The following is a 19,284-nucleotide window of genomic DNA, read 5'->3' on the forward strand; positions in this document are numbered from 1 at the left end:
GCCATGTTTCTCTGCTGCCCTTCTTCTCCTCCATCACTGTACAGTAACATCATGTAAATTAAAAAGCATAAACGTCTCCCAAAACTCCTCACGCTATATCTTCGCAACTACCAGAGAATCACCACCTGAAGCGAAGAGGTCGATAGAGAATGAGAGAGCAATGCCAACAAGTACGTTAGAGCAGCTGAGCATCAAGCCGACGGCAGAGAAGTATGGGCACGTCTTCCAAACGAGAGCTCTAGAAGAGTACTAAATTGGGGCCCCGACCGGAGAGGTGGAGCCTTCAGTCTGGAGACATGGCCGCTAAGCAATGATCTCGGTGTATCTCTCTATCATTCTGTCTCTGATGTTTTTTTTTGAAGTCCGTGGATAGACTCCCGACATCTCTTCCCTTGTGACGTCCATCCCGCAGGCCACGAGAGAGATTGAGTTAATAACCACATCCACATCTCCGAGATGGCAGCCTAGATCACTGGACTCCGTCGCTTTCTTATGTAAGCAGCCGCTCTCATCGCTTCTATAAGTACCTCCATCTCGTCGCATCCGTTCTTCTTTCTTTCATCCTACTTCCTCTTCCGCAATTCCCTAATTCTCTGTCGCCCCATTGCTTCTGCTGGTCTGAGACTGGCGAGTGAAGGGGGAAAACTTTCTGGTGCTAGCATGGGCCTGAGAGTAAAACAATCTGGGTGATGGTCTGAGTCGCAGGATACTTTGACCGTCAAGCAATTGACGACATTGTGTTATGATTCACGAGCAACTTCTCCTTCTTCACAACCGCAGTAACGTGTATGGTGTGTTTTGAATGTTTGCGATCAATGAGCTGTGCGACATTACTAAAGGAGACTTGTGCCTTCTCGCTCTTCCTAATGCTAACTTGACCTGGCCACTGGTTCATGATTGGACCGGGAGAAAAGAAAGGTTGCGCAAGATGGACGTGGCGCCTGACGTGACTCAAGAGGAAGGACGTCTTCCAACGCCACGGGTGCGATGTGCCATCCTAGTACCTGCAGTTTGACCATCGCGCGTCTGATTGATCAAGATGTCTTGAGATGCCTTGAGGGTTGAAGCGGGCGCAAAAGAGGCATTGGGTGATGAACCAGGTATGGCGACCTCCGCCTCTGTATCGGCCACAGCGGACTTTGCGAGTTCGATTGGCGGTCCATCTTTTGCTTGCTGTTCACGAGCGTACTCTTCATCGGCCTGTATAGAACAGTGTTGTTAGCATGTAGTCTAGATAGAGCCACAATCGCAATTAGGTGCAGTGCTTTTGTCTGTGACGTTGAGTCTCAATGTCTGCTATTTCTCCACGAACAGCGCGAGACTGAGGAAATCATTGCGCATGGTCACAGCCTTGAGAATCTTTCACTCCAGTATGGGGGGTGAGACACGGCGACCGGAAGATTATACAACGTACCAAGGTCTCAATTTCTCCATCTGCAATATCGGCCAGATCCTCAATCTCCGTCTCGGCCAGAGCAGCAGACAATTCATCTTCGTAGTTTAGCGGCATGTTCTTGGTCTGATCGGTCTTGAATTCATCCAAGATGCCACGAAGTTCCTTTAGCACAGCATCGGTTGTGTCGTTTTGACCTTTAGGGTGTAAATTCCGTGATTCATACCATGTGTGTTCAGCACGTAATCGTAAATCCTGGTATATGTCAGAGTCACTCTTTCCTATATTCAAAGGAAGAAGTCACACCTCTTTCTGACGCCAGTTTTTGTTTGCTGAAGCTAGCAATACTAGTGTTTTGATACGATAGTAGCGAGGAAGCTCTGTGTCGGCGAGCAGGGTGTTACATGTGGCGACAGCATCGTCAATGTTTCTGGCATCCACTGCGGCCTTGGCCTTTCCATAGTTCTGTCTGTATAGATCGTTCGTCATAGTTGAATATTCGGCGATGGAAGCAGTGGTTAGTGTTCGACTTTATGTTGCAGTGTTATCATTGATGAGTGGTGGTTGTGGTTGGCTGCGTCGCGTCGAGCTTCACACGCGGTCTGTGTACCTCTGTTGTCTACGAGTGGATTCTAAAGTGGTTTTTGCGACAACCGCCATTGTTACATGATCATGGTGGTTGATAATGAGCTGACAGCCTGAGGTATCGTACTTCTACCATTACCGACTCATCTCAGCGTGACTGTTTATTGCCTTTTTCAGAATCGACGGTCAATGGGCATCAATCCTTGTGCCACTTGACTTTGCGACATGTGGACATGTTGAGATGCCTGTGCCGCCATGATCACGTTGAGACAAGGAGTTTTTCATGAAGATGTGCTCAGATCATCACGAACTGACCGACCGCGAGGCAGCTCTCCACATTACGATAGGCGAGTAGACGGCTGGTTGTGGATAACATGCGTAGGAATGAATTCTGTGGGTTTCGATAGCGTCGTGTGTGGGTTCAACCATACGACAAGCCCAAACACAACTTGCTGCAGACTTCCGTCATACGTCTGCGATGGTCCCCTACAGCAGTTCGTGACTATACTGTTCATGCTGACAAAGGAGGTGCGAGAAGGTCAAACAGAGATCTGAAACCTGACAGACTCCTGGTGACCGCATGGGTATGTCGATCTGGGATTAATTTGGATCATGGACTTTACCGGGCTGAAACGACAAAGCAAACACCCAGGATGAACAAGACGCTTTGGACGGATCAACCAAAGTCCGAGACAAAGCTTCTGGACTGTGGGGCCGCCAAGGGTGAAGAGGGGCTGGCAGACAGGAAACGCGCCCGCCCTTTTGACAAGGAGCTGAACGCGTCTCTGCTCACCGAGGATGAGATGAGATGAGATGAGATGAGATGAGATGAGAAGAGCATGCAAGACTGTTGTAAGCGTAGGTTTCCTCGTATAGTATCTATGTCATATAGAAGGAAATCACAGTGGACGGAATGTCGGTAGAAGCACTCTATCTGCAGGCAAAACATAGACAAGCAATGTGCAGGGACGGAGGTTGCAGAGGGAGCGAAGGGTGAATACGGGCGGGCCGAGAGAGAGAGATGTCAGGCGGGGCATGGTTGATGGGCTTGCTTGGATGGTTCGAGGACTTGGGATGAACATCGCAATTACCAGTTACGTCTTTGAGTATTTTCATGTTGCTTGTTTCAAGGCAGGGCTTTGTTACATGGCCTCCTTGCTGCTCCCCTTCAACGGCCCCCTTTATCCATAGGCCAACATCCTTTTACAAGGCGACGACAGTGCTTTCTCTCCCTTTGCGTGACGCGGGAGTCTTGAAAACGCCACGACCATAATTTCGCGCAGCAGGACTCCGCATTGCCAACGTTGACGCGGAACGAAACGAGTCTGGAGCATCTCGCCTTGGCTAGCTTGGCCTTCGTCTGATTGATTCCCAGAATAGAGCGCGTCCTCCCCTCGACATCTTGTTTCTATACGAGAGGCTACTCTCTCTGTCTCTCTTTCCCTCTCACCCTTGAAAGCCTGACGAGGCACCGGACTGCGCTGATCCTTTGGAAATCGATACGACACGGCAGGATATTTGCAGTAACGAGATCAGCGTGCAGGCGTCATCCGTGGACAACCGCCATTTCGACCCTACGAGCACTTGCAGCCGCACCCGCGTCAGGCATCCGCGTCGATTACACCCAGCCCGCTTGAATATCACACGACACGGCACTGGCTGCCGGGAAGCAATGCATCGCTCGAACAATACTCTTCTCACATAGATCCTGCTACAAATTCAACAAGGCATGGCTCTCCATCGTGGCATTCAATCCGCGCTATTCTACTACCTATCATGTGCCCCCTGCACCGGCTATTCATATCGCAAGAAGAGAAGAAAGGAGGCAGACCGTGATCGCGTCGCAAAGCATGCTCTCGAGATGGAACAGCCCGGTCTCTACCGACACCCCAGCCCATTTGCGACAAACGTCCACTGGCAGACCGAGATAGACCTTGGTCCCACTCCAGCTCCTGCCAAACGCAAAGCCCAGAAGAAAGGCCGCACGCGGACAAGTGATGAGAATGCCAGTAATGTCGCTAGTAGCGTCAATCTGGGTCTGACGCAGAACGAGAGCAACGACAGCACGTGGAACCTGCGCCATTGGCAGCGAGACGACGAAGACGACAACTACTGGGGGCCCAACTATCCCTACAAGACCAGTCGACGCACGTCTACCAACGCTGCCAGCACTGTCAGTCGTCCACTCACCGCCCGCACCGCTACTACCGACCGATCAGCTGCGACGAGTTATCATTCTGCCTCGAATCCTCCCATAAACGAGCTTCATCCGCCCATCGTTACGCGCATGGACACCAGGGCTGATGCCATGTGGATGTTACAGCCTCCGCCTCCTGCTCGTACTGCACGAAACGGCTCAAAGACCAACCTTGCAAGAAGCGATAGCGGCGCTAGCAGACCTAGCACGAGGCGTGCCACGAACGAGAACCTCTCGCGACAAGTCAGCCACCGCATTGTCGATGAGAAGCTGCGGAACGGCCAATCCCCGTCCGTAGACAGCCTCAATCCTTCTTCTTCATCAGACGACTTGAAGCCGTCACGACGACGCAGGCCGCCGCCGCCTATCAATGTACAAGAAGACTCGACAAATCCTCGCCCTCTTATCTCCATTGGACCCCCGGTAACAGACCTGCGACCCAACAATTCACAAAACAAATACCTTCTCCCCCCACAACCTCTCTCCCCAGTCATATCGGCCAAGTCTTCTGAGCGCTCTCGCAGCCGCAGTCGCAAACGCAATTCATCGGCCGAGGACCGGAAACCTTTATCCCCCGAGACGCGACGTCAAGATAGCTCCTTGAATGTCCTACAAGAGCTCGTGCCAGCAAATTCATCACTCAATGCTCAAAGACTTAACAAGGCTCCATCATTCGAGGCTCGTATCGAGCTTCCTACAGCCGACCAGTACGAAGAGATGATGCTGCTAGGCAGTGGCAAAGCCGGCTTCGACTCGTGGTACGAGGGCAAAGACTTTGGTACCTTTCCACAGTGGGCTGCCGACAGAGTGCGCCGAGACGTGACTACACGTTGGAGCGTGGACTTTTAAGCGAAGACCTCTTATCGTAACCTCAAACATACCGATTTTGCAAACGTCCTCGGAACAGACCTTTGACCAGGTCGAGGGCTGCCCACCCATTTAGCCAGGCCCATGGCCTCTTCGCGCGAAACCATCACGACCAAAACTCAGCAGTGCTGAGTCTTACGACCTATCTCCTTCATTCATTCTCTCACAATCTCTCGTGTCTCTATCTCTCTTTTTCCTTTTTTGAATTGTCGAAATTTTTGCGCGGCGTTCCGGAAGAGGACTTTTTGGGTGTCTCGTCAGTTGTTTATGCATTTCTAGCGAAAAAGCAGCCACATGCGTCGGACCTTTGCATGGCGTCCTGTCATCTTCTTTCTTGATAATCGTTTTCACTCGTTCACAGGCTTTGTATCATCATGGTGTAGAAATCACTCTCACTGGAGAAATTTGCGAAAGAATGAAAGATCATTTCCAAGATAATATTTTCGTGTGTGTTTTCCTTTCTCCAATTTACGCTCTCCACTTTCTTCGCATTGGACACCGGGTGGGTAGGTGGGTTGGATGAGAACAAAATTGACTACCGCTTTCGAGACTAAAGTTCTCCCTTTCATCGCCATCTCTCCACCCTGTCCGAACAGCTGGAGAAGCTTCTGAGACATTCATGCCGGACGATCGATACAGGATCCGAACATATAATATTCATATGGACCACAACCACTTATTCCTGCTGATCCACCTTGATCCGTTTCACTCTGTGGCTTTGACCTGTGGTGCGGTCTGGTGGTTGGAGGTGGTTGGTAGTGCTCGAGGGTCATGTTTGTTCTGGAACAACTCAAAGTCCCAAGGACATCCGACCTCCCAGTACAAAGAGCAGTCATGGTCGTCATACGGGTCATCGGGCAACCCACCAGGAAAGAATTGCGGAAGCGCGACTGCCAGAGTAGCCAGACCGAGGAGCAGGATGAGTTTCATGGCGAAAGATTTGATGGTAGATTCTGACTTGAGAGAAGAGCGTACGAGGTACGAGAGTAGGAGGTTGTGGGAAGAAGTAATTGTTTCCTGACTGTGTTTATATATTCAATACCCTCTTGAAACAATCTCCATCTCCGCTCGAAAACCACGGATCGAATCGACGCAACACCGGCTTCAGAAAGAAATCCAGCACAATCAACCTCATCCTACCACAGTTTCTGTACCGAGTCGCCCTCTTCGCAAAAATAAATGCCTCAACTCTTTGTTTTTCCGTTTATCTCGCCCGCTGGACAGGATGAGTTTCAATGGTACAGATGCACCTTGCACCCATCGGAAAGCATCTGTGTGCAGCGATCCGGCTCAGGTCACCTGCATGCTTCGACAGGCTAGCCATCCTTCTGGAAAATGTCTTCGTTGACGTGTTGTGGAACGGCAGGTGGTGGTCTCAATTTGCGATAATGTGTCGGACAAGACCAACCCAATTTAGAGCAACAAAGGATTTCATCAACCTGGCTGACTGGAAGCGAGGTCGCTAGGGCAGCGATACTGAGAAGGATGATGAGTTGCATGACGAAAGACTCGCTAACAAGTCTTGAAGTGAGAGGAGTACTTGAGATGTGAGAATGGCAGATTTTGGGAAGGAGTCATTGGGGGCTGATTATAACTATGAACAATGTTCTAGTGACATGATCTCCATCACCTTCCACTGTTCACAGTGGATCCTAACCATCAGGCCATCAAAAGGACCAAGAGTTTAAATTGAGCACGATCAACCACGTCTACCAGGAAACTAGCGAAGAGACACCCTCCTCACAGATCAAAGCATCAGCCCACCATTTCTCAACCAGCTCTCAATCGCCAGACCGGTGGCAACCTTCTTTTTGATTCAAGCTTCAACCTCTTCGTTGATTGCTCCAACGCCCATCTCCTCGGTTTCTCCGGTGGGTTCCTTGTTGGATGGTGGGTGACTTCTCACGGTACAAGATCCAGGTGGGCGGCGCTCCTTCTTGCCGGTGTGCTTCCCGTCTTCCAGGGTGTGACGTCCTCTGCCACAGTCACCAGGTGGAACTCCAGGTGGGCGGCGCTCCATCTTCTGGATACAATAGGACTCATTCAGCGGGCAGGGCTCCGATTCATAGTGGTACTTTTTCTCTGGTGGGCTCATTGGGAGTGCGGTGGCTAGGGCAGCGGCGCTGAGGAGGAGGATGAGTTTCATGATTGAAGTCGAGAGGATTGATAGTAGAGTTGATTGAAGACAGAGAGGCTCATGCACTGCAAGTTCCAGGAATGTAGAAGATGAGGAGGAGGATGTTATCTTTTTTTTGGTGGCATGTCATGTTTATATAATATAATCAGACCACCGTATGGTCGATCATCTCATCCCCATTGGTTTGATGGTGTGATGGATACAAGATGTATCAAGCTCGAAATAGTACGAACCGGACACACTCGAGCCCCAAGTACCAACGCTTTCTCCGAAGAAAATATCGACTTTAGCTTCACTCCCTCGTTCAAGCACTGGACCGTAAGGATGCGTTCAACCAATGGTAGAAAGCTTCTTGAACACCTCGTCTCACGCTTTGGGTGGCTCCACACAGTCCCTTTTGACCCGAGACCACCTCAACCTCTTTTGACGACTTGATCGTTTGTCTGAATCATATGGGTGGCAGTTGATGTTGGTGTGGGAGTCGATGTTGGTCATGTCTGGAGTATCTCATGACAATCTGTATCATATGGACCGCATCGATTCAGGAAATGGAGATGTTCCTGGCTGACCGGAACTGCTGTTGATGCAGTGGCGATACTAAGGATGATGGCAAGTCTCATGACAGATGCTGGAGAACTGCAGAGAGTAATGCCTTGCGTTCGGGAAGAGCACGTAGGAAGCAGAGTAAGAAGTGATGACTCAATCTTTCAAGGATACGTTGCGGTTTTATGTCAGATATCCAGACTGTCGGGTGACTTTACGAAAGATACATGTTTCTATGAAACCTTCCAATATCACTCACATCTGAGCTTATCTCAACCACACTTTTCGAGAGCAGAAAACTCAAGGTACACGCTCACTCCACAATCCTGTTGTGCTCTGATGTATTAGTGCGCTCAGGCAACAGTTGGAGTAAGTTGGTTGTCGGAGCATCTCCAAGCATTGAACTTCTTCTGTAACATCCATCATCCCTTATCGTTCGTCTTGCGTGGAACAAAGCTTTCTACTCAAACACTGCTCATGTCGACGTTGGCTTCTTCCTTTGTGTTCACGTCCAACGTGGTGGAAGCTGCTGGTGATGGTGGCCAGAAACTGGATAACCAGCAGAAGAAGTCGCAGTCAAAAGAAGCTTGATGGGCCTGAGAGTCGCTGGCTTAGAGCGAAGCATCGGACGGGGCAGGCTGGAGATTTTGAGAGTCGCTGATTGGGACTGCAGTCGCCAGACCGATAACGCTGAGTAGGAGTAGGAGTCTCATGGTTGATAATTTAATGTGCGCAAGAAGAAGTTTCTAAGGGGATGAGGGGAGGACATCGCATTGTGCGGGACATCGTCCATCTATATAATCCTAAGGTCAAAGCTCCCCGTGCCTACAAGATATCCGCAAAGGTTGGTAGAGGTGGGGAGATGTTGTCTGAGCATTATCAGGAAATATGTTTTTGACGTCTAAGCTAGCTTAGTTGCAACTGTACCTAGCTTTACGCTTCACGCTTCTATAAGGTCAGAGAGGCACCTCCTTGACCGTCCCTTGCGCTGTTGCTGGATGCAGTAAAACGGCTGACAAAGTGATCGACTCCGATCATATTTTCCAAGGCTGACTAAACTCTTTCAGCGACACCAGCATTCATGTCTCGTCGCAACCTTGTCCCTGCCCTACGAAGTGCTCTCTCTGCAAACGTCCCTGGTCTTCCATTGACGTGGAGTTCATTCACTGTGCTTCGACGTCGGGCGCTCTCGATCTTGAATTCTTCTTTTTCGTTTTCGCTCAAGGTGGCAGAAGATGCTGACGATGGTGGCCAAGAGATGAACAACTTGCATGCCCAGTTGCAGTCCCAGTCATCAAGAGCTTGAGAGTCGCGGATTGGGGCGGCGGCTACTAGACTGACTGCACCGAGAAGGATGAAGAGGAGCTTCATAGTTGATGTTCGTGGAGAATGATTTGATGATAATAAGAGGAGGTTCGGAGGAGGATGGGAAGGGGAAACAGTTGTGTGCAGAGCACTTATTATGCGGATGTGCGTCAGAGACTTTCGAACTGGAGGAATGGACTCAAATGTTGCTCGAGCATATTTTTTGCGCATGATTAGATGATGTTCTTTCGACTTCTGAGTTGAGATTCGATGGTATGATCGCACGTGTGTTTTTGAGTCTCTCCTTCCTGTCTGCTGAGCTATATCACTCACACCATCTTTCGGTCTTGAGCAGAGTAGCACCAATTGTAACGAAGCGTGGCCATATCTCTAGTTGATAGGCTCAAGGCAGAGAGTCGAGCTCGTCGTCGCGGTTGGAGATGAGGTCATTTTCGTTGGCAATATTGCGGCGATCTGTTCTCAAGGGTGCGGCGAATGTCAGAGCCACTTCACCGATCAAGAGGAGGATGAGTTTCGTGGTGAAGGAAAATACTTTTTTATTTGGGATGCGAGAGGATTCATCAGTACTGGTTCTCATCACGCGGGTTGTCTCCGCGATCCTGCCTGATATGGTGGAAAGATATACCATGTCTTTCCTGTCCGCATCAGTGATTGCCAACCAGCTCGTTTGATTATTCTTAGACAGCGGCATCGTTGATTCGATGGAGACGATTTATGGCCCGGACATTGATCAAAGTTTGGTTGGAGCAGGTCTGCTCAATGTTTCCGACGAGGTCGGTCATCAATTTGACGAGGAGAGAGGGTGAACACATTGCGTGGGCTTGCGGCCACCAGTACAGCGGTACTAATGAGAATGATGATTTCCATGTTGAGATGACGGTGCGTGCAGCGAGACAAGAGTTTGGATACCGATGGAAGCAGTCAAGGAAGTAATGTTGACTGTTTGCATCGGGAGGAGTATTGCTGGATTCGTAGTCGTCATGGCAGAGAAGGCAGGAGCTTTCCAGCATCAGTCCATGCCTGATCCAGCTGAAGCACGCGCATGTCTGTATGTGAGCACTTGGCGATAGAATTTTAAGTCCCCCTTGTTCAATCTCACTATGTAGCGGAGAAGGATTGAACCACCTTTCAACAACATGATAACGAAACAGGGTCTTACTTATCAAATACTGACTGCGGGGGTGAAGGTTCGTCCATCTACTGAGCTCCTTCTTCGCGTCAAGACTTTCGACATTCCTGCCACTAATAAGTTCGCTCTCCCGAGCATCGTGAGCAAGTATGTTAATGGGGTTGGCGAGCGCTAGAGCGGCAGTGCTTACGAGAATAAGGAAGGGCCTCATGATAGAATGTGGAGAGCCGCAAGGTTGGGAGCTCGGGTGTATTTTTGTGGATAGCGGTTTTTGGAAGTTGGGTGTGAAGATTGAATGGCAATTGGAAAATTGACTTTGGGGTAAATTCATGGTCCTGTAGAAGAAGATGCTGTAAAATGCTCTTGCAGTCAGACTGCAGCAACTTTGCCCCTATTGCTCCACAAAGTAGTAGCCTGACCAAAAGCACAGTGTCATTCGGTCGAACACGCTCAAATGTGAGAGTTGACCTCTATAGTAGGCTCAGAAGTCTGGGTATGTAATTCTGATGACGAAACCAGAATGTTGACTCCTCGGAGTCGGATGAGACGGTCGCATACTCATGTGCTTTGGGTCAACTCGACGACTCGCTGCGCAGCCTCATGGAACCCATCAAATGCTTCTAAGGGCAGTCCACTTTCAGCAATCTTCTTTTGGCCCACCTCTTCGTTTGTTCCTCTCAGCCTTACAACCACTGGCTTGCCCTGCATATCTACCTTCTCGAAAGCCATGATCACTCCATCCGCAATCATGCCACAATCAGTAAGGCCACCGAAGATGTTCACGAAGATCACTTTGACGCGAGGGTCTCTGAGGATCAACTCGAAGGAGGTCTTCACGGTCTCTGAGGTTGCTTTACCACCGGTGTCGAGGAAGTTGGCACATTTACCATTATGAGGTGGTAGAGCAAGTGCGTCGACTGTGTTCATGGCGAGTCCTGCTCCGTTCACCAATGTTCCGATGTTGGCGCTGTCGTCATCAGGATGTAATTTCACGAACACAATCCCTGATTTTTCGGCTTCGACTTCGACGGTAGATTCTTGGGACACGTCACGGAGAGCGTGAAGTTCGGAATGCCTTTTGTTTGACTTGAAGGCTGCATCGTCGTAGAACAACTGAGGTTGCGAGAGGTGGAGGGAGCCTGAAGACGATACTGAGAGATTGACGGCCAGACTCACGGCCTCTTGCTCACGGTATAGTTCTGCCAAACGGGAGATGAGTTTTGCGGTTTGAGCATGGGCAGCTGGCGGCGCAGCGTCGAGTTGGAGATGCTCGATCGCCGCTTGAATGGTTTTTTGGTCAGGTCCCTTGAGATAGGAGTAGGGGAAGCGGCGTAGACGGTGGTGAAGCTTGCGAGGATTCGTAGATGGGGACGCGATGACGCATGGTTCGCGACTCGAGCGATCAACAGAAATGCTCAAGTATACGCTGTCTGTATCATTTGATGTCTCTTCAGAGATAGTGAAGCTTTCCAGAGACTTGCTGAGGTGATCGACAGCCTTTTGATTCCGAAGATGTAAGCTCCTCTGCTGACTTGTGTTGATTCTAGGGAGTTCCTTGGTCACTGCTGGTCGCAGTCGCCTCGCAGTATGCATGCTTCTGCGCTGGTTGCCGGCGGCAGATTGTTGAATTTTTCCTACATCCTTTCCAGCTTGCTTCAGTAAAGTCTTCATAACGTTGCCGAACTTCTCAGGATGGTCCACCATGGTAACGCCTGCGTTCTGCAAGATCTTGTACTTCTCCTCTGCAGTGGCCTCGCCAACACCTGCCCAAGCACCTGCATGTCCCATCACTCTCCCGGGCGGCGCCATTCTACCTCCGACAACAGCAGCGATTGGTCTTTTACAAGGCATGTTAGCAACTCATGATCGACCGTTCTTCGGAAGAACTTACTTTGGGTTCTTCTCGCGGCGATGATAATCCTTGATCCACTCTGCTGCTTCTAACTCAGCACTTCCACCTACTTCGCCAACAAGAACGATAGCTTCGGTGTCAACATCTGTCTCGAAGACTCGCAGAGCATCTACGAAATTCGTGCCTGCGACAACATCTCCACCCATACCGATACATAGACTTTGGCCAAGTCCAGCACGTGTTATCGAGGCTACTGTTTCGTAACTCAAAGTTCCTGATTTGGCTACGATGCCAATGTGGCCAGGAGAGAATGTCGGTAATGGTTGAAACCCAATTCTGCATTTCCCGATGGCTGAGATAATGCCAGGCGCATTGGCACCGACTAGCCTACTTTTCGATTGTGTTTTGAGGATAGACATGATCTAGGAAAGTCAGTGTGAGATTCCTTTAGTGCTAAATGTAAGGCTGCTACGTACCCGCAGAATGTCATGGAGAGGTATATGCTCAGCAACCGCGACGATCAATGGGATCTCTGCTTCGATGGCTTCCTCAATTGCTTTACCAGCATGGGGGGCGGCAACATAGATGGCAGTAGCGTCAGGTTTTAACTGCTCCTTCGCTTCTCTCACAGTGGACAAAACTGGCAAGCCCAAGTGATCTGCACTTCCTCCAGGCTTCACACCGCCAACAATGTTGGTGCCATACTCAATGGATTCCTTTGCGTTTTGAGTCGCGACTTTTCCAGTGAAACCCTGGTATAGGACTCTGGTATGCTTTCCGATCTTCAAGTTCTGTACCGTATCCTCATAAGAATGCTTCACAGCCGAGGACGAGAAGAGCCGTGTCCTCGATGATCGAATGAGATTGGAAGTCAACCGGGGAACAGGCATGGTGGTCTCTCCTCGTTCACTTGGACTTCTGTGAGTTGAATAGTTGTCGTTGCGGAGAAGCACGTCAGTATATAAACTGTCGGCATGAACGAGTGGAGTTTCGGCAACCAGCAGATCTTCCCGGCCGAGGCCGGAGCTGGTGAGTTCATAGGGCAATTTATCCGTCCGGCCAGTCGGATACGCGCAGTGTGTACGCTGTCATGACTAGGGGCAGTGTCTGCGCCTAAGATCGAAACCCTCGAGAGTCTTTATAGTTAACTATCGTTCACCGCATCGAGTTCTTGCAAGCATCATTGGAGCATGATGTCAGTGACGGTGATGCCAAGGTCTTGAGATCCCCACAGTTCGGTCCCAAACGTGGGGTCCGGTTTAGAGTTTGCGATTTCACTTTCTGGCTTGGGGTCGCATACCAAAGACTTTTTGTCAATAAATTTGAGCTGCTGGTTTCCCTTTGGTTTCTATTGTTTGCTGGATCGTTGCTCAATTATATTTACTGGTCTTCCTTTCGATCTTGCATTCCTAATCTCTTCGTCAGATCAACAAGTTCGTCATGGCGAGCTCTCAGTCGACCAACAAACTCTCTCAGAAGATGGAGAAGATGTCTGTGAACGGCAAACGTCACGCCGACGCGCCTCGCTATACGCCTCCTCACCGAAAGTACGCCCAAGCAAACAAGTCACAGGAGACCAGCACACCCATAACTAGAAAGGCTGTGGACGACGAGCCCTCTGCCACATTCACCAAGACCACTGCTGGTGGACCTGTGACTCCTACTGGTTCGGACCGCACGATTGAGAAGCCTGAGCCCACAGCCCTCCAGGAGAAGAGTAATCAAGCGGAGTACACTCCCAATGCGGCAACTCGAGGCACTGCTCCTCACACCAAGTTCAGCAAACCAGCAAAGAAAGAAACAGAGGTAGCGGATTCGTGGGAAGAAGAAGTCGCGTCCGAGAAAGATCTTGACAATATCTCGACTCCTTCATCGCCAAAGGTCACAGTCAAGTCTACCGAAGAACCAGCCGCAGTGCCAAAGTCTACCTATCTCCCACCTCACCTCAAGTACCGCTCGGCCGCTCCCTCGCCTCCCACTCGCAGCACAACTCCACCGTCTCGAAGCACCACATCCTCATCCACCACGTCCTCCGAACGTCGCCCTGAGAAGACCAATGCTGTGGCCCACCGTCTGATCGCTGGTGCCCTAGGAGTCAAAGTCCCTCGTAGGACAGAGGAGCAAAGAGCTTACGACAAAGCAATGAGAGAGCAAGAGAAAAAGAAGCGAGATCTGGAGAGGGAAGCCAAGAAGAAGGCTGAGGAAGATGCTGTAAAGGCAAAGGCTGCTATCTGGGACGATTGAAAGGCCACGAGACAAGAGACGATGGAAATCACATATTTGAGACCAGATGGCAGTTTCGAGAGGTTAAAGCCATGGTAGATTCAGGACCGCTAGGTCTTGTGGCGCTTCTGAGCTACAGTGTGGCTCGCTGGAAGCGAGGACCTGCCCTGAGTTGCACCTGATTGCCAACGATACGCAAAGACTGATTTCAAGCGAGACCGGTATCAGGAAGTTGAATCATCAGGATGTATGCAAGCCACTCTAGCCGGGAAGCAGAACGCCAGCGGTCAGCATACCAGGCGGGCAAAGAACAGCTAGCCGGGGAGTTCACAGCGAAGGTCTGAGCAAAGAAAGCACATCACAGGGTTTATCACAGAAGTTGTCAGGCAATTTAGCAAAGAAACACCGAAAGAGGGCACAGGAATCGAAATTTCAACATCATTCTAGATTTCTCCATGACGCGTTGACCGCTCTTGCAAGCCTTGTATGAAAAGAAGAGTATAATACGGGTCGAGGGAAAGAAAATATGGTGTCGCTCTGTCGACACTGGCACAAGGCGCAGGCCCCGATTCGAGCTGGTATAGACGGGCCGCCTTCATTGAATAAAACTCCGGCTTGGTGGGAAAACGCCAAGTTGCATTTGGATAGTGCGCCCTTTCCTTCCTCCGATTGTTGATGCTTGTATAGGCACCTCCGTCGAGTATGGCTGAGTATGGTGGTTCATGGCGCGTGAAGGTGATCAGCAGCCGCCAATCTGCTCCTGGTGGACCTCGAGGGTGTCGCCGTCTTGCATGTCGAGCTAAAGGTATCGTATTAGTAAAAGTGCGATGAAGAGGACGCTTGGGAGAAGCGACGCGTGTCGAGCAAACGTACAGTCTCCGGGTTGTCTGTTGGGTTGACTCTTTGGCCGTCGAAGAGGAATCGCACGCTGGTAGGAGCCTTGCCCTGACGCTCGCAGAAGGCGTCCATGAGCTTCTTGAGCTGAGTGGTACGCTTGATCTTGAAGTAGACCTCGTTGTTGTTGTCGGTCACCTTAATGTTGAGGTGCTCGCCGCCCTCGGGCTTCTGTGGGGGTGATCCAGTGTCGGACATGTTTGTTTCTAGTCCCACGATCTCTTGTTAGATGGATCTGTCGTGCAGAAGCGGTGGTGAAGTTGTGGGTGGGAGAATGTACCGTGAGCGATCGCGAGGGTGCGGCTTTACTGATGTGATCGCCGTCGACTCCTGTGGTGGCGCGGGCTTGAGAGTGCTGAGTTTGAGGAAGCTGATAGAGAGCTGCGGTGTGTGAGGTTGGTAGTCGGGAAGCGAGAAGAGTTGGTGGACAAGCGAAGTACCTTGATGAAAGTGACGGGTGTGAAAGCGGAAGGTGTTGGGGAGTTGAAGGTGAAAAGGAAAAGGCAGTGACGCCAGTTCGCGCTCAACTGAAGACGCGCGCGGGGTCTTTTGTCTCAAGGGCCATTTGGTCAAAAGCCCACCTCTGAAGCACCTGGAAGTCGCATACTCCATCACTCATACAAGGACTCGACGTTTCACAGAAATTGCTAGAACTGTCTTGTGACTTCGTTGAATCTTCACTTTCCTCTCTCCTTTCACCACTCAATTCTCCAAGGCTCTCACGACTGCCACCGCAAGCTCGATCATGGTATGAAGTCATCACCAGCTGTGGATAAGACAAAGACACTTTCACGCAAAATCTTAGAATCACCGAAACTGAAGATGTTATGCAGGGTATAGAGCAGGATCTCAAGATTGACCCCCCGTGTCACCCTCGCGCGTGTGCAATACAAGGTGTGTTGGAGTATCTGGTGCCTCAAGAGAGCCTACTCACACGGCAGCAGTTTGCATACAGAAAAACGGTTTCGACGAAAGCAAATGCCAGAAGCAGGTACGTCGATCTCAATCCATGCACACCTTAAGTCTGCTGATTAGGCAAAGATCGATGCTTTGTACGAGTGCTGCAATGCCTTCTACGAGAAGAATGGTGATAACGCATCGACCGTAAGTTGTCCGAAGGCTGGTCTTTTAAGGTAAGAACTCTCGACGACTTCTTTTCTCACAAGGTTCCCTCTGTTGACTGTCCGTTGCTTTCAGACTGAAGATGAGACAGCGCGCACAGGGTGTCAAGTGAACGCGTGCTGCACTTATCGTTTGAACTCACGAAGATTTTGTATATACAAGATAGAGATTTCACACCCATGTCCATGCTGCATTCCCATCTCTTCCCGAAGAAAGATAGATACAATTGGACAGAAGGCGTATTTGATTCTGTGGCCGTCGGAGCACGCTGAATGAGGCCTCATGGACCTGTACAAACATTGAAAAGTCGTACCGAGACTCTAAAGACGACCAACTAGACATTGTTGAAGAAAGAAGAAGGATATCAAGGGAGACGCAAAGTTTTGTTCGTCTCAACGTGGTCTGTGCTGACAGTGTCGTCCGGGGCAGCTGGAACTACTCTGTCGTTGAACGCAGTCAAATTTATTGAGGTCCATGTCTTCATTCGTTTGCAGGACTGGAAGACTTGTAGACAGGACACTATAATACACTCCGAATCATCCTCTGAATCGCCTCCCTCGCGTTCTCGTTAGCCTTCCAATGAGAAAATCGAATGCTAGGACGATTTACTGTAGGAAGGCCAAAAGAGCGGGTGCCAACGTCAAGCTTTCTGTCACCGAGCATCTATCATTCTCGCGAGAACATATAATTAGATAACACCTATCGTGATTGCACATACTGTGTTGAACCTCACAAACAATCTGTTCCAGATCATCACGCCGTACAAATCACTGAACATACACGCATAGAAACAACCATGGCGCCAAAACAGAGGATCATCATCGACACCGACCCTGTACGTTTGCCGTCCGCATAACGCCTACATTCATGGACATTTTAAGCCAATACATACTCTAGGGTGTCGACGATATTCTGGCTATGCTTCTCGCATTCTCCGCTACCCCCGATGAGATCGACGTTCTTCTTATCTCGTTGACGTTTGGCAATATCGATGTTCAAAATTGCCTCCGCAATGCAGTTTCACTCTTCCACCATATGGAAAGAGAGATCGAATGGAGAAGCAAGAATGGAAAGGAGCTGGGCTTCGAGACATTGAGAGCATCTAAACCTCTTGTCGCTGTTGGCGCAGAAGAACCGCTGGCTGAGCAGCTCATGATGGCAGATTTCTTCCGTGAGTATTTTCAGAAAGCTCCCATGGACAGGTGACTAACCTCCGATCAGACGGTACAGATGGTCTTGGGGGTATTCATGCCAGTGTAAGTATTGGAAGCCTGAGCATGAGGGATAACTGGTATGGCTGACACGACCGAAGCATCCTCATCTGACTCCTCAAGAGACATGGAAGATGCTGTTTGATGCGGCTGGGGCGGCACCTCTCTCACCGGAGGCGACTACCACTTCTCAGCAAGTCCGTGAGGCTTCGATGTTCAAGCCTTCTCAGCGACGTTCGCACGAAGAAATTCTCCGTCTGCTGAAGGAAAATGAAGCTGACACCATTACCATTGTTGCAATCGGACCCCTGACCAACCTGGCCATCGCAGCAGCTCAAGATCCCGAGACGTTCTTGCGCGTCAAAGAAGTGATTGTGATGGGAAATACCATCAGTGAAGCAGGAAATGTAAGTAGTCTCCTTCCCCTTGTCTTTGCTCTCCGCTCCGATCTCAGAGCCTCCCCTTCACCTGACAAGGGCTCCACAACCCTTTTTGCGCACAGATCTAAATGTCCGTAACCAGGTGACCCCTGTGGCCGAATTCAATACATACGCCGACAGCATTGCCACAGCTCGTGTCTATGCTCTTACTTCGCCCACCCCAAACTCCACGATTCCACCATCGCCTCCTACACTGCCTGGCTCGCAGTCACTGCCTCACTTGGCACCCTATCCGGACAAGCTGTCGAGGCAACTCAAGCTTACCGTGTTTCCTCTGGATATCACTACGCCTCACAAGATTACGAGAGGCCAGGTCAAACAGACGATTCAGCCCTTGATTGAGGCTGGATCACCCTTGGCGGAATGGGCCGCAGCATTCTTGAACTCGACGTTTGGAAAGATAGAGTCGTTGATGGAAGGAATCAGTGGCGACGCCGTTGGCCTTGAATTGCATGACCCTCTGTGTATCTGGTATGCAATGACTCACGATGATGCGGGATGGAAGATCAAGAAGAACGAAGACATCAGAATCGAGACGACAGGTCAGTGGACACGGGGAATGACGGTGGTCGACACACGCGGCCGTAAAAAGCGAGCTCCGGACGACGGCGAGGGTGAGATCCCTGGTGATGCGGGCAACTGGCTAAGCCCCAATGCGGGTAACCGTGTTGGAAGATGTGTACAATCGCCTGGTGTTGACCTTTTCGCGCCGTACCTGATGCGAAGAGTATTTGGCGCATGATGATGAGCGCGACGGGTGCTTAGCCGACCGCAGTCGCTAGAATTAAGCTTATAGAAACCCTATCGACTGCTCCTTGAGATGGCGAAACATGGATCATGACGGCTCTCATTATGACAGAAGTACCAACTCTTACGAAAGAGACTATGAACGAGTACGGCGTGTGGGTAAGCACAAGCCGAAGAGATTGCTGACTTCATTGTCTGATACGGAGTACATTGTGGTATGCCTATTGTCCTTGGCTGGGGGCTGTGTTTCCGATGCCATGGCCCCGCCTATCGAAGCTTCGGACGCATCAAGCAGGTCGTCTTTGAGAGAGATATTATCCTCACGCCATCACGTAGAGCATGGGGCAGGTGTTGAGTTCACAATGTATGGCGCAAGCACAGCATGTACGAGGCAAACACCGAAAGTAAAAGTCACTATGCATCATAAGACCAAGCTCGATTGGTGAAAGACAGGTCCTCGGGGTCGGTCGATGAAGTCGCACCAAAGCGCCACTACTGTCAAGTGGCTGTGTGTTTACAGCCAAGGCATCGCAGCAGAAACAATCAAACGTCGCCCAGAGCGCTTTGACTTGCCTGCAGCAATTTACGAGAATCTCCTGGAGCGAGATGGTACCCGCC

At 50.3% G+C, this 19,284-nt stretch overlaps 9 protein-coding genes across 9 annotated transcripts; 4 read left to right on the top strand and 5 right to left on the bottom strand.

The window, feature by feature from the left end:
* Positions 1–823: 823 nt before the first annotated feature.
* AUEXF2481DRAFT_80673 (uncharacterized protein) lies at positions 824–1,882 on the bottom strand (the record flags this gene model as incomplete). Its single annotated transcript, XM_013487513.1, has 3 exons — positions 824–1,200; positions 1,415–1,648; positions 1,700–1,882. The coding sequence occupies 3 exons, from the start codon at positions 1,880–1,882 to the stop codon at positions 952–954; spliced, it is 666 nt and encodes a 221-aa protein (XP_013342967.1). The 3' UTR covers positions 824–951.
* Positions 1,883–3,289: 1,407 nt separating this feature from the next.
* AUEXF2481DRAFT_277464 (uncharacterized protein) lies at positions 3,290–5,343 on the top strand. Its single transcript, XM_013487570.1, has 2 exons — positions 3,290–3,301; positions 3,359–5,343. The coding sequence occupies exon 2, from the start codon at positions 3,708–3,710 to the stop codon at positions 5,022–5,024; it is 1,317 nt and encodes a 438-aa protein (XP_013343024.1). The 5' UTR covers positions 3,290–3,301; positions 3,359–3,707; the 3' UTR covers positions 5,025–5,343.
* A 1,515-nt stretch (positions 5,344–6,858) lies between these two features.
* Positions 6,859–7,188, bottom strand: AUEXF2481DRAFT_5925 (uncharacterized protein; the record flags this gene model as incomplete). The annotated part of the gene is made up of 1 exon (XM_013487327.1): positions 6,859–7,188. The coding sequence occupies one exon, from the start codon at positions 7,186–7,188 to the stop codon at positions 6,859–6,861; it is 330 nt and encodes a 109-aa protein (XP_013342781.1).
* Positions 7,189–8,775: 1,587 nt separating this feature from the next.
* AUEXF2481DRAFT_30415 (uncharacterized protein) lies at positions 8,776–9,093 on the bottom strand (the record flags this gene model as incomplete). Its single annotated transcript, XM_013487381.1, has 1 exon — positions 8,776–9,093. One exon carries the CDS (start codon positions 9,091–9,093, stop codon positions 8,776–8,778), a length of 318 nt encoding a protein of 105 aa, XP_013342835.1.
* A 1,525-nt stretch (positions 9,094–10,618) lies between these two features.
* AUEXF2481DRAFT_98615 (uncharacterized protein) lies at positions 10,619–13,095 on the bottom strand. Its single transcript, XM_013487571.1, has 3 exons — positions 12,506–13,095; positions 12,069–12,451; positions 10,619–12,014 (listed from the first exon to the last, which is right to left on the bottom strand). Exons 1-3 carry the CDS (start codon positions 12,917–12,919, stop codon positions 10,736–10,738), a joined length of 2,076 nt encoding a protein of 691 aa, XP_013343025.1. The 5' UTR covers positions 12,920–13,095; the 3' UTR covers positions 10,619–10,735.
* A 374-nt stretch (positions 13,096–13,469) lies between these two features.
* On the top strand, positions 13,470–14,289 carry AUEXF2481DRAFT_80677 (uncharacterized protein; the record flags this gene model as incomplete). The annotated part of the gene is made up of 1 exon (XM_013487514.1): positions 13,470–14,289. One exon carries the CDS (start codon positions 13,470–13,472, stop codon positions 14,271–14,273), a length of 804 nt encoding a protein of 267 aa, XP_013342968.1. The 3' UTR covers positions 14,274–14,289.
* Positions 14,290–14,991: 702 nt separating this feature from the next.
* AUEXF2481DRAFT_66588 (uncharacterized protein) lies at positions 14,992–15,344 on the bottom strand (the record flags this gene model as incomplete). The annotated part of the gene is made up of 2 exons (XM_013487501.1): positions 14,992–15,051; positions 15,126–15,344. 2 exons carry the CDS (start codon positions 15,342–15,344, stop codon positions 14,992–14,994), a joined length of 279 nt encoding a protein of 92 aa, XP_013342955.1.
* A 370-nt stretch (positions 15,345–15,714) lies between these two features.
* AUEXF2481DRAFT_41032 (uncharacterized protein) lies at positions 15,715–16,430 on the top strand. The gene is made up of 4 exons (XM_013487432.1): positions 15,715–15,894; positions 15,980–16,040; positions 16,091–16,137; positions 16,188–16,430. The coding sequence occupies exons 1-4, from the start codon at positions 15,892–15,894 to the stop codon at positions 16,281–16,283; spliced, it is 207 nt and encodes a 68-aa protein (XP_013342886.1). The 5' UTR covers positions 15,715–15,891; the 3' UTR covers positions 16,284–16,430.
* A 465-nt stretch (positions 16,431–16,895) lies between these two features.
* On the top strand, positions 16,896–19,148 carry AUEXF2481DRAFT_41033 (uncharacterized protein). The gene is made up of 4 exons (XM_013487433.1): positions 16,896–17,439; positions 17,490–17,524; positions 17,581–17,886; positions 18,002–19,148. Exons 1-4 carry the CDS (start codon positions 17,187–17,189, stop codon positions 18,659–18,661), a joined length of 1,254 nt encoding a protein of 417 aa, XP_013342887.1. The 5' UTR covers positions 16,896–17,186; the 3' UTR covers positions 18,662–19,148.
* The last annotated feature ends 136 nt before the right edge of the window (positions 19,149–19,284 follow it).

This window comes from Aureobasidium subglaciale (assembly GCF_000721755.1).
Source record: "Aureobasidium subglaciale EXF-2481 unplaced genomic scaffold scaffold_13, whole genome shotgun sequence".
In the NCBI taxonomy this organism is placed as follows: Eukaryota; Fungi; Ascomycota; class Dothideomycetes; order Dothideales; family Saccotheciaceae; genus Aureobasidium; species Aureobasidium subglaciale.

Bases quoted from the DNA above. Each gene is read 5' to 3' on its own strand.
- AUEXF2481DRAFT_277464 (XM_013487570.1), top strand. From the start codon at position 3,708: ATGGCTCTCCATCGTGGCATTCAATCCGCGCTATTCTACTACCTATCA.
- AUEXF2481DRAFT_98615 (XM_013487571.1), bottom strand. From the start codon at position 12,919: ATGCCTGTTCCCCGGTTGACTTCCAATCTCATTCGATCATCGAGGACA. The intron at 12,452-12,505 runs GTACGTAGCAGC...TGACTTTCCTAG, and splicing joins CTCTCCATGACATTCTGCGG to ATCATGTCTATCCTCAAAAC. The intron at 12,015-12,068 runs GTAAGTTCTTCC...GCCTTGTAAAAG, and splicing joins CGCCGCGAGAAGAACCCAAA to ACCAATCGCTGCTGTTGTCG.
- AUEXF2481DRAFT_41032 (XM_013487432.1), top strand. The intron at 16,041-16,090 runs GTGTGTTGGAGT...ACACGGCAGCAG, and splicing joins TCGCGCGTGTGCAATACAAG to TTTGCATACAGAAAAACGGT. The intron at 16,138-16,187 runs GTACGTCGATCT...GATTAGGCAAAG, and splicing joins AAAGCAAATGCCAGAAGCAG to ATCGATGCTTTGTACGAGTG.
- AUEXF2481DRAFT_41033 (XM_013487433.1), top strand. From the start codon at position 17,187: ATGCTTCTCGCATTCTCCGCTACCCCCGATGAGATCGACGTTCTTCTT. The intron at 17,440-17,489 runs GTGAGTATTTTC...ACCTCCGATCAG, and splicing joins CATGATGGCAGATTTCTTCC to ACGGTACAGATGGTCTTGGG. The intron at 17,887-18,001 runs GTAAGTAGTCTC...GTCCGTAACCAG, and splicing joins CCATCAGTGAAGCAGGAAAT to GTGACCCCTGTGGCCGAATT.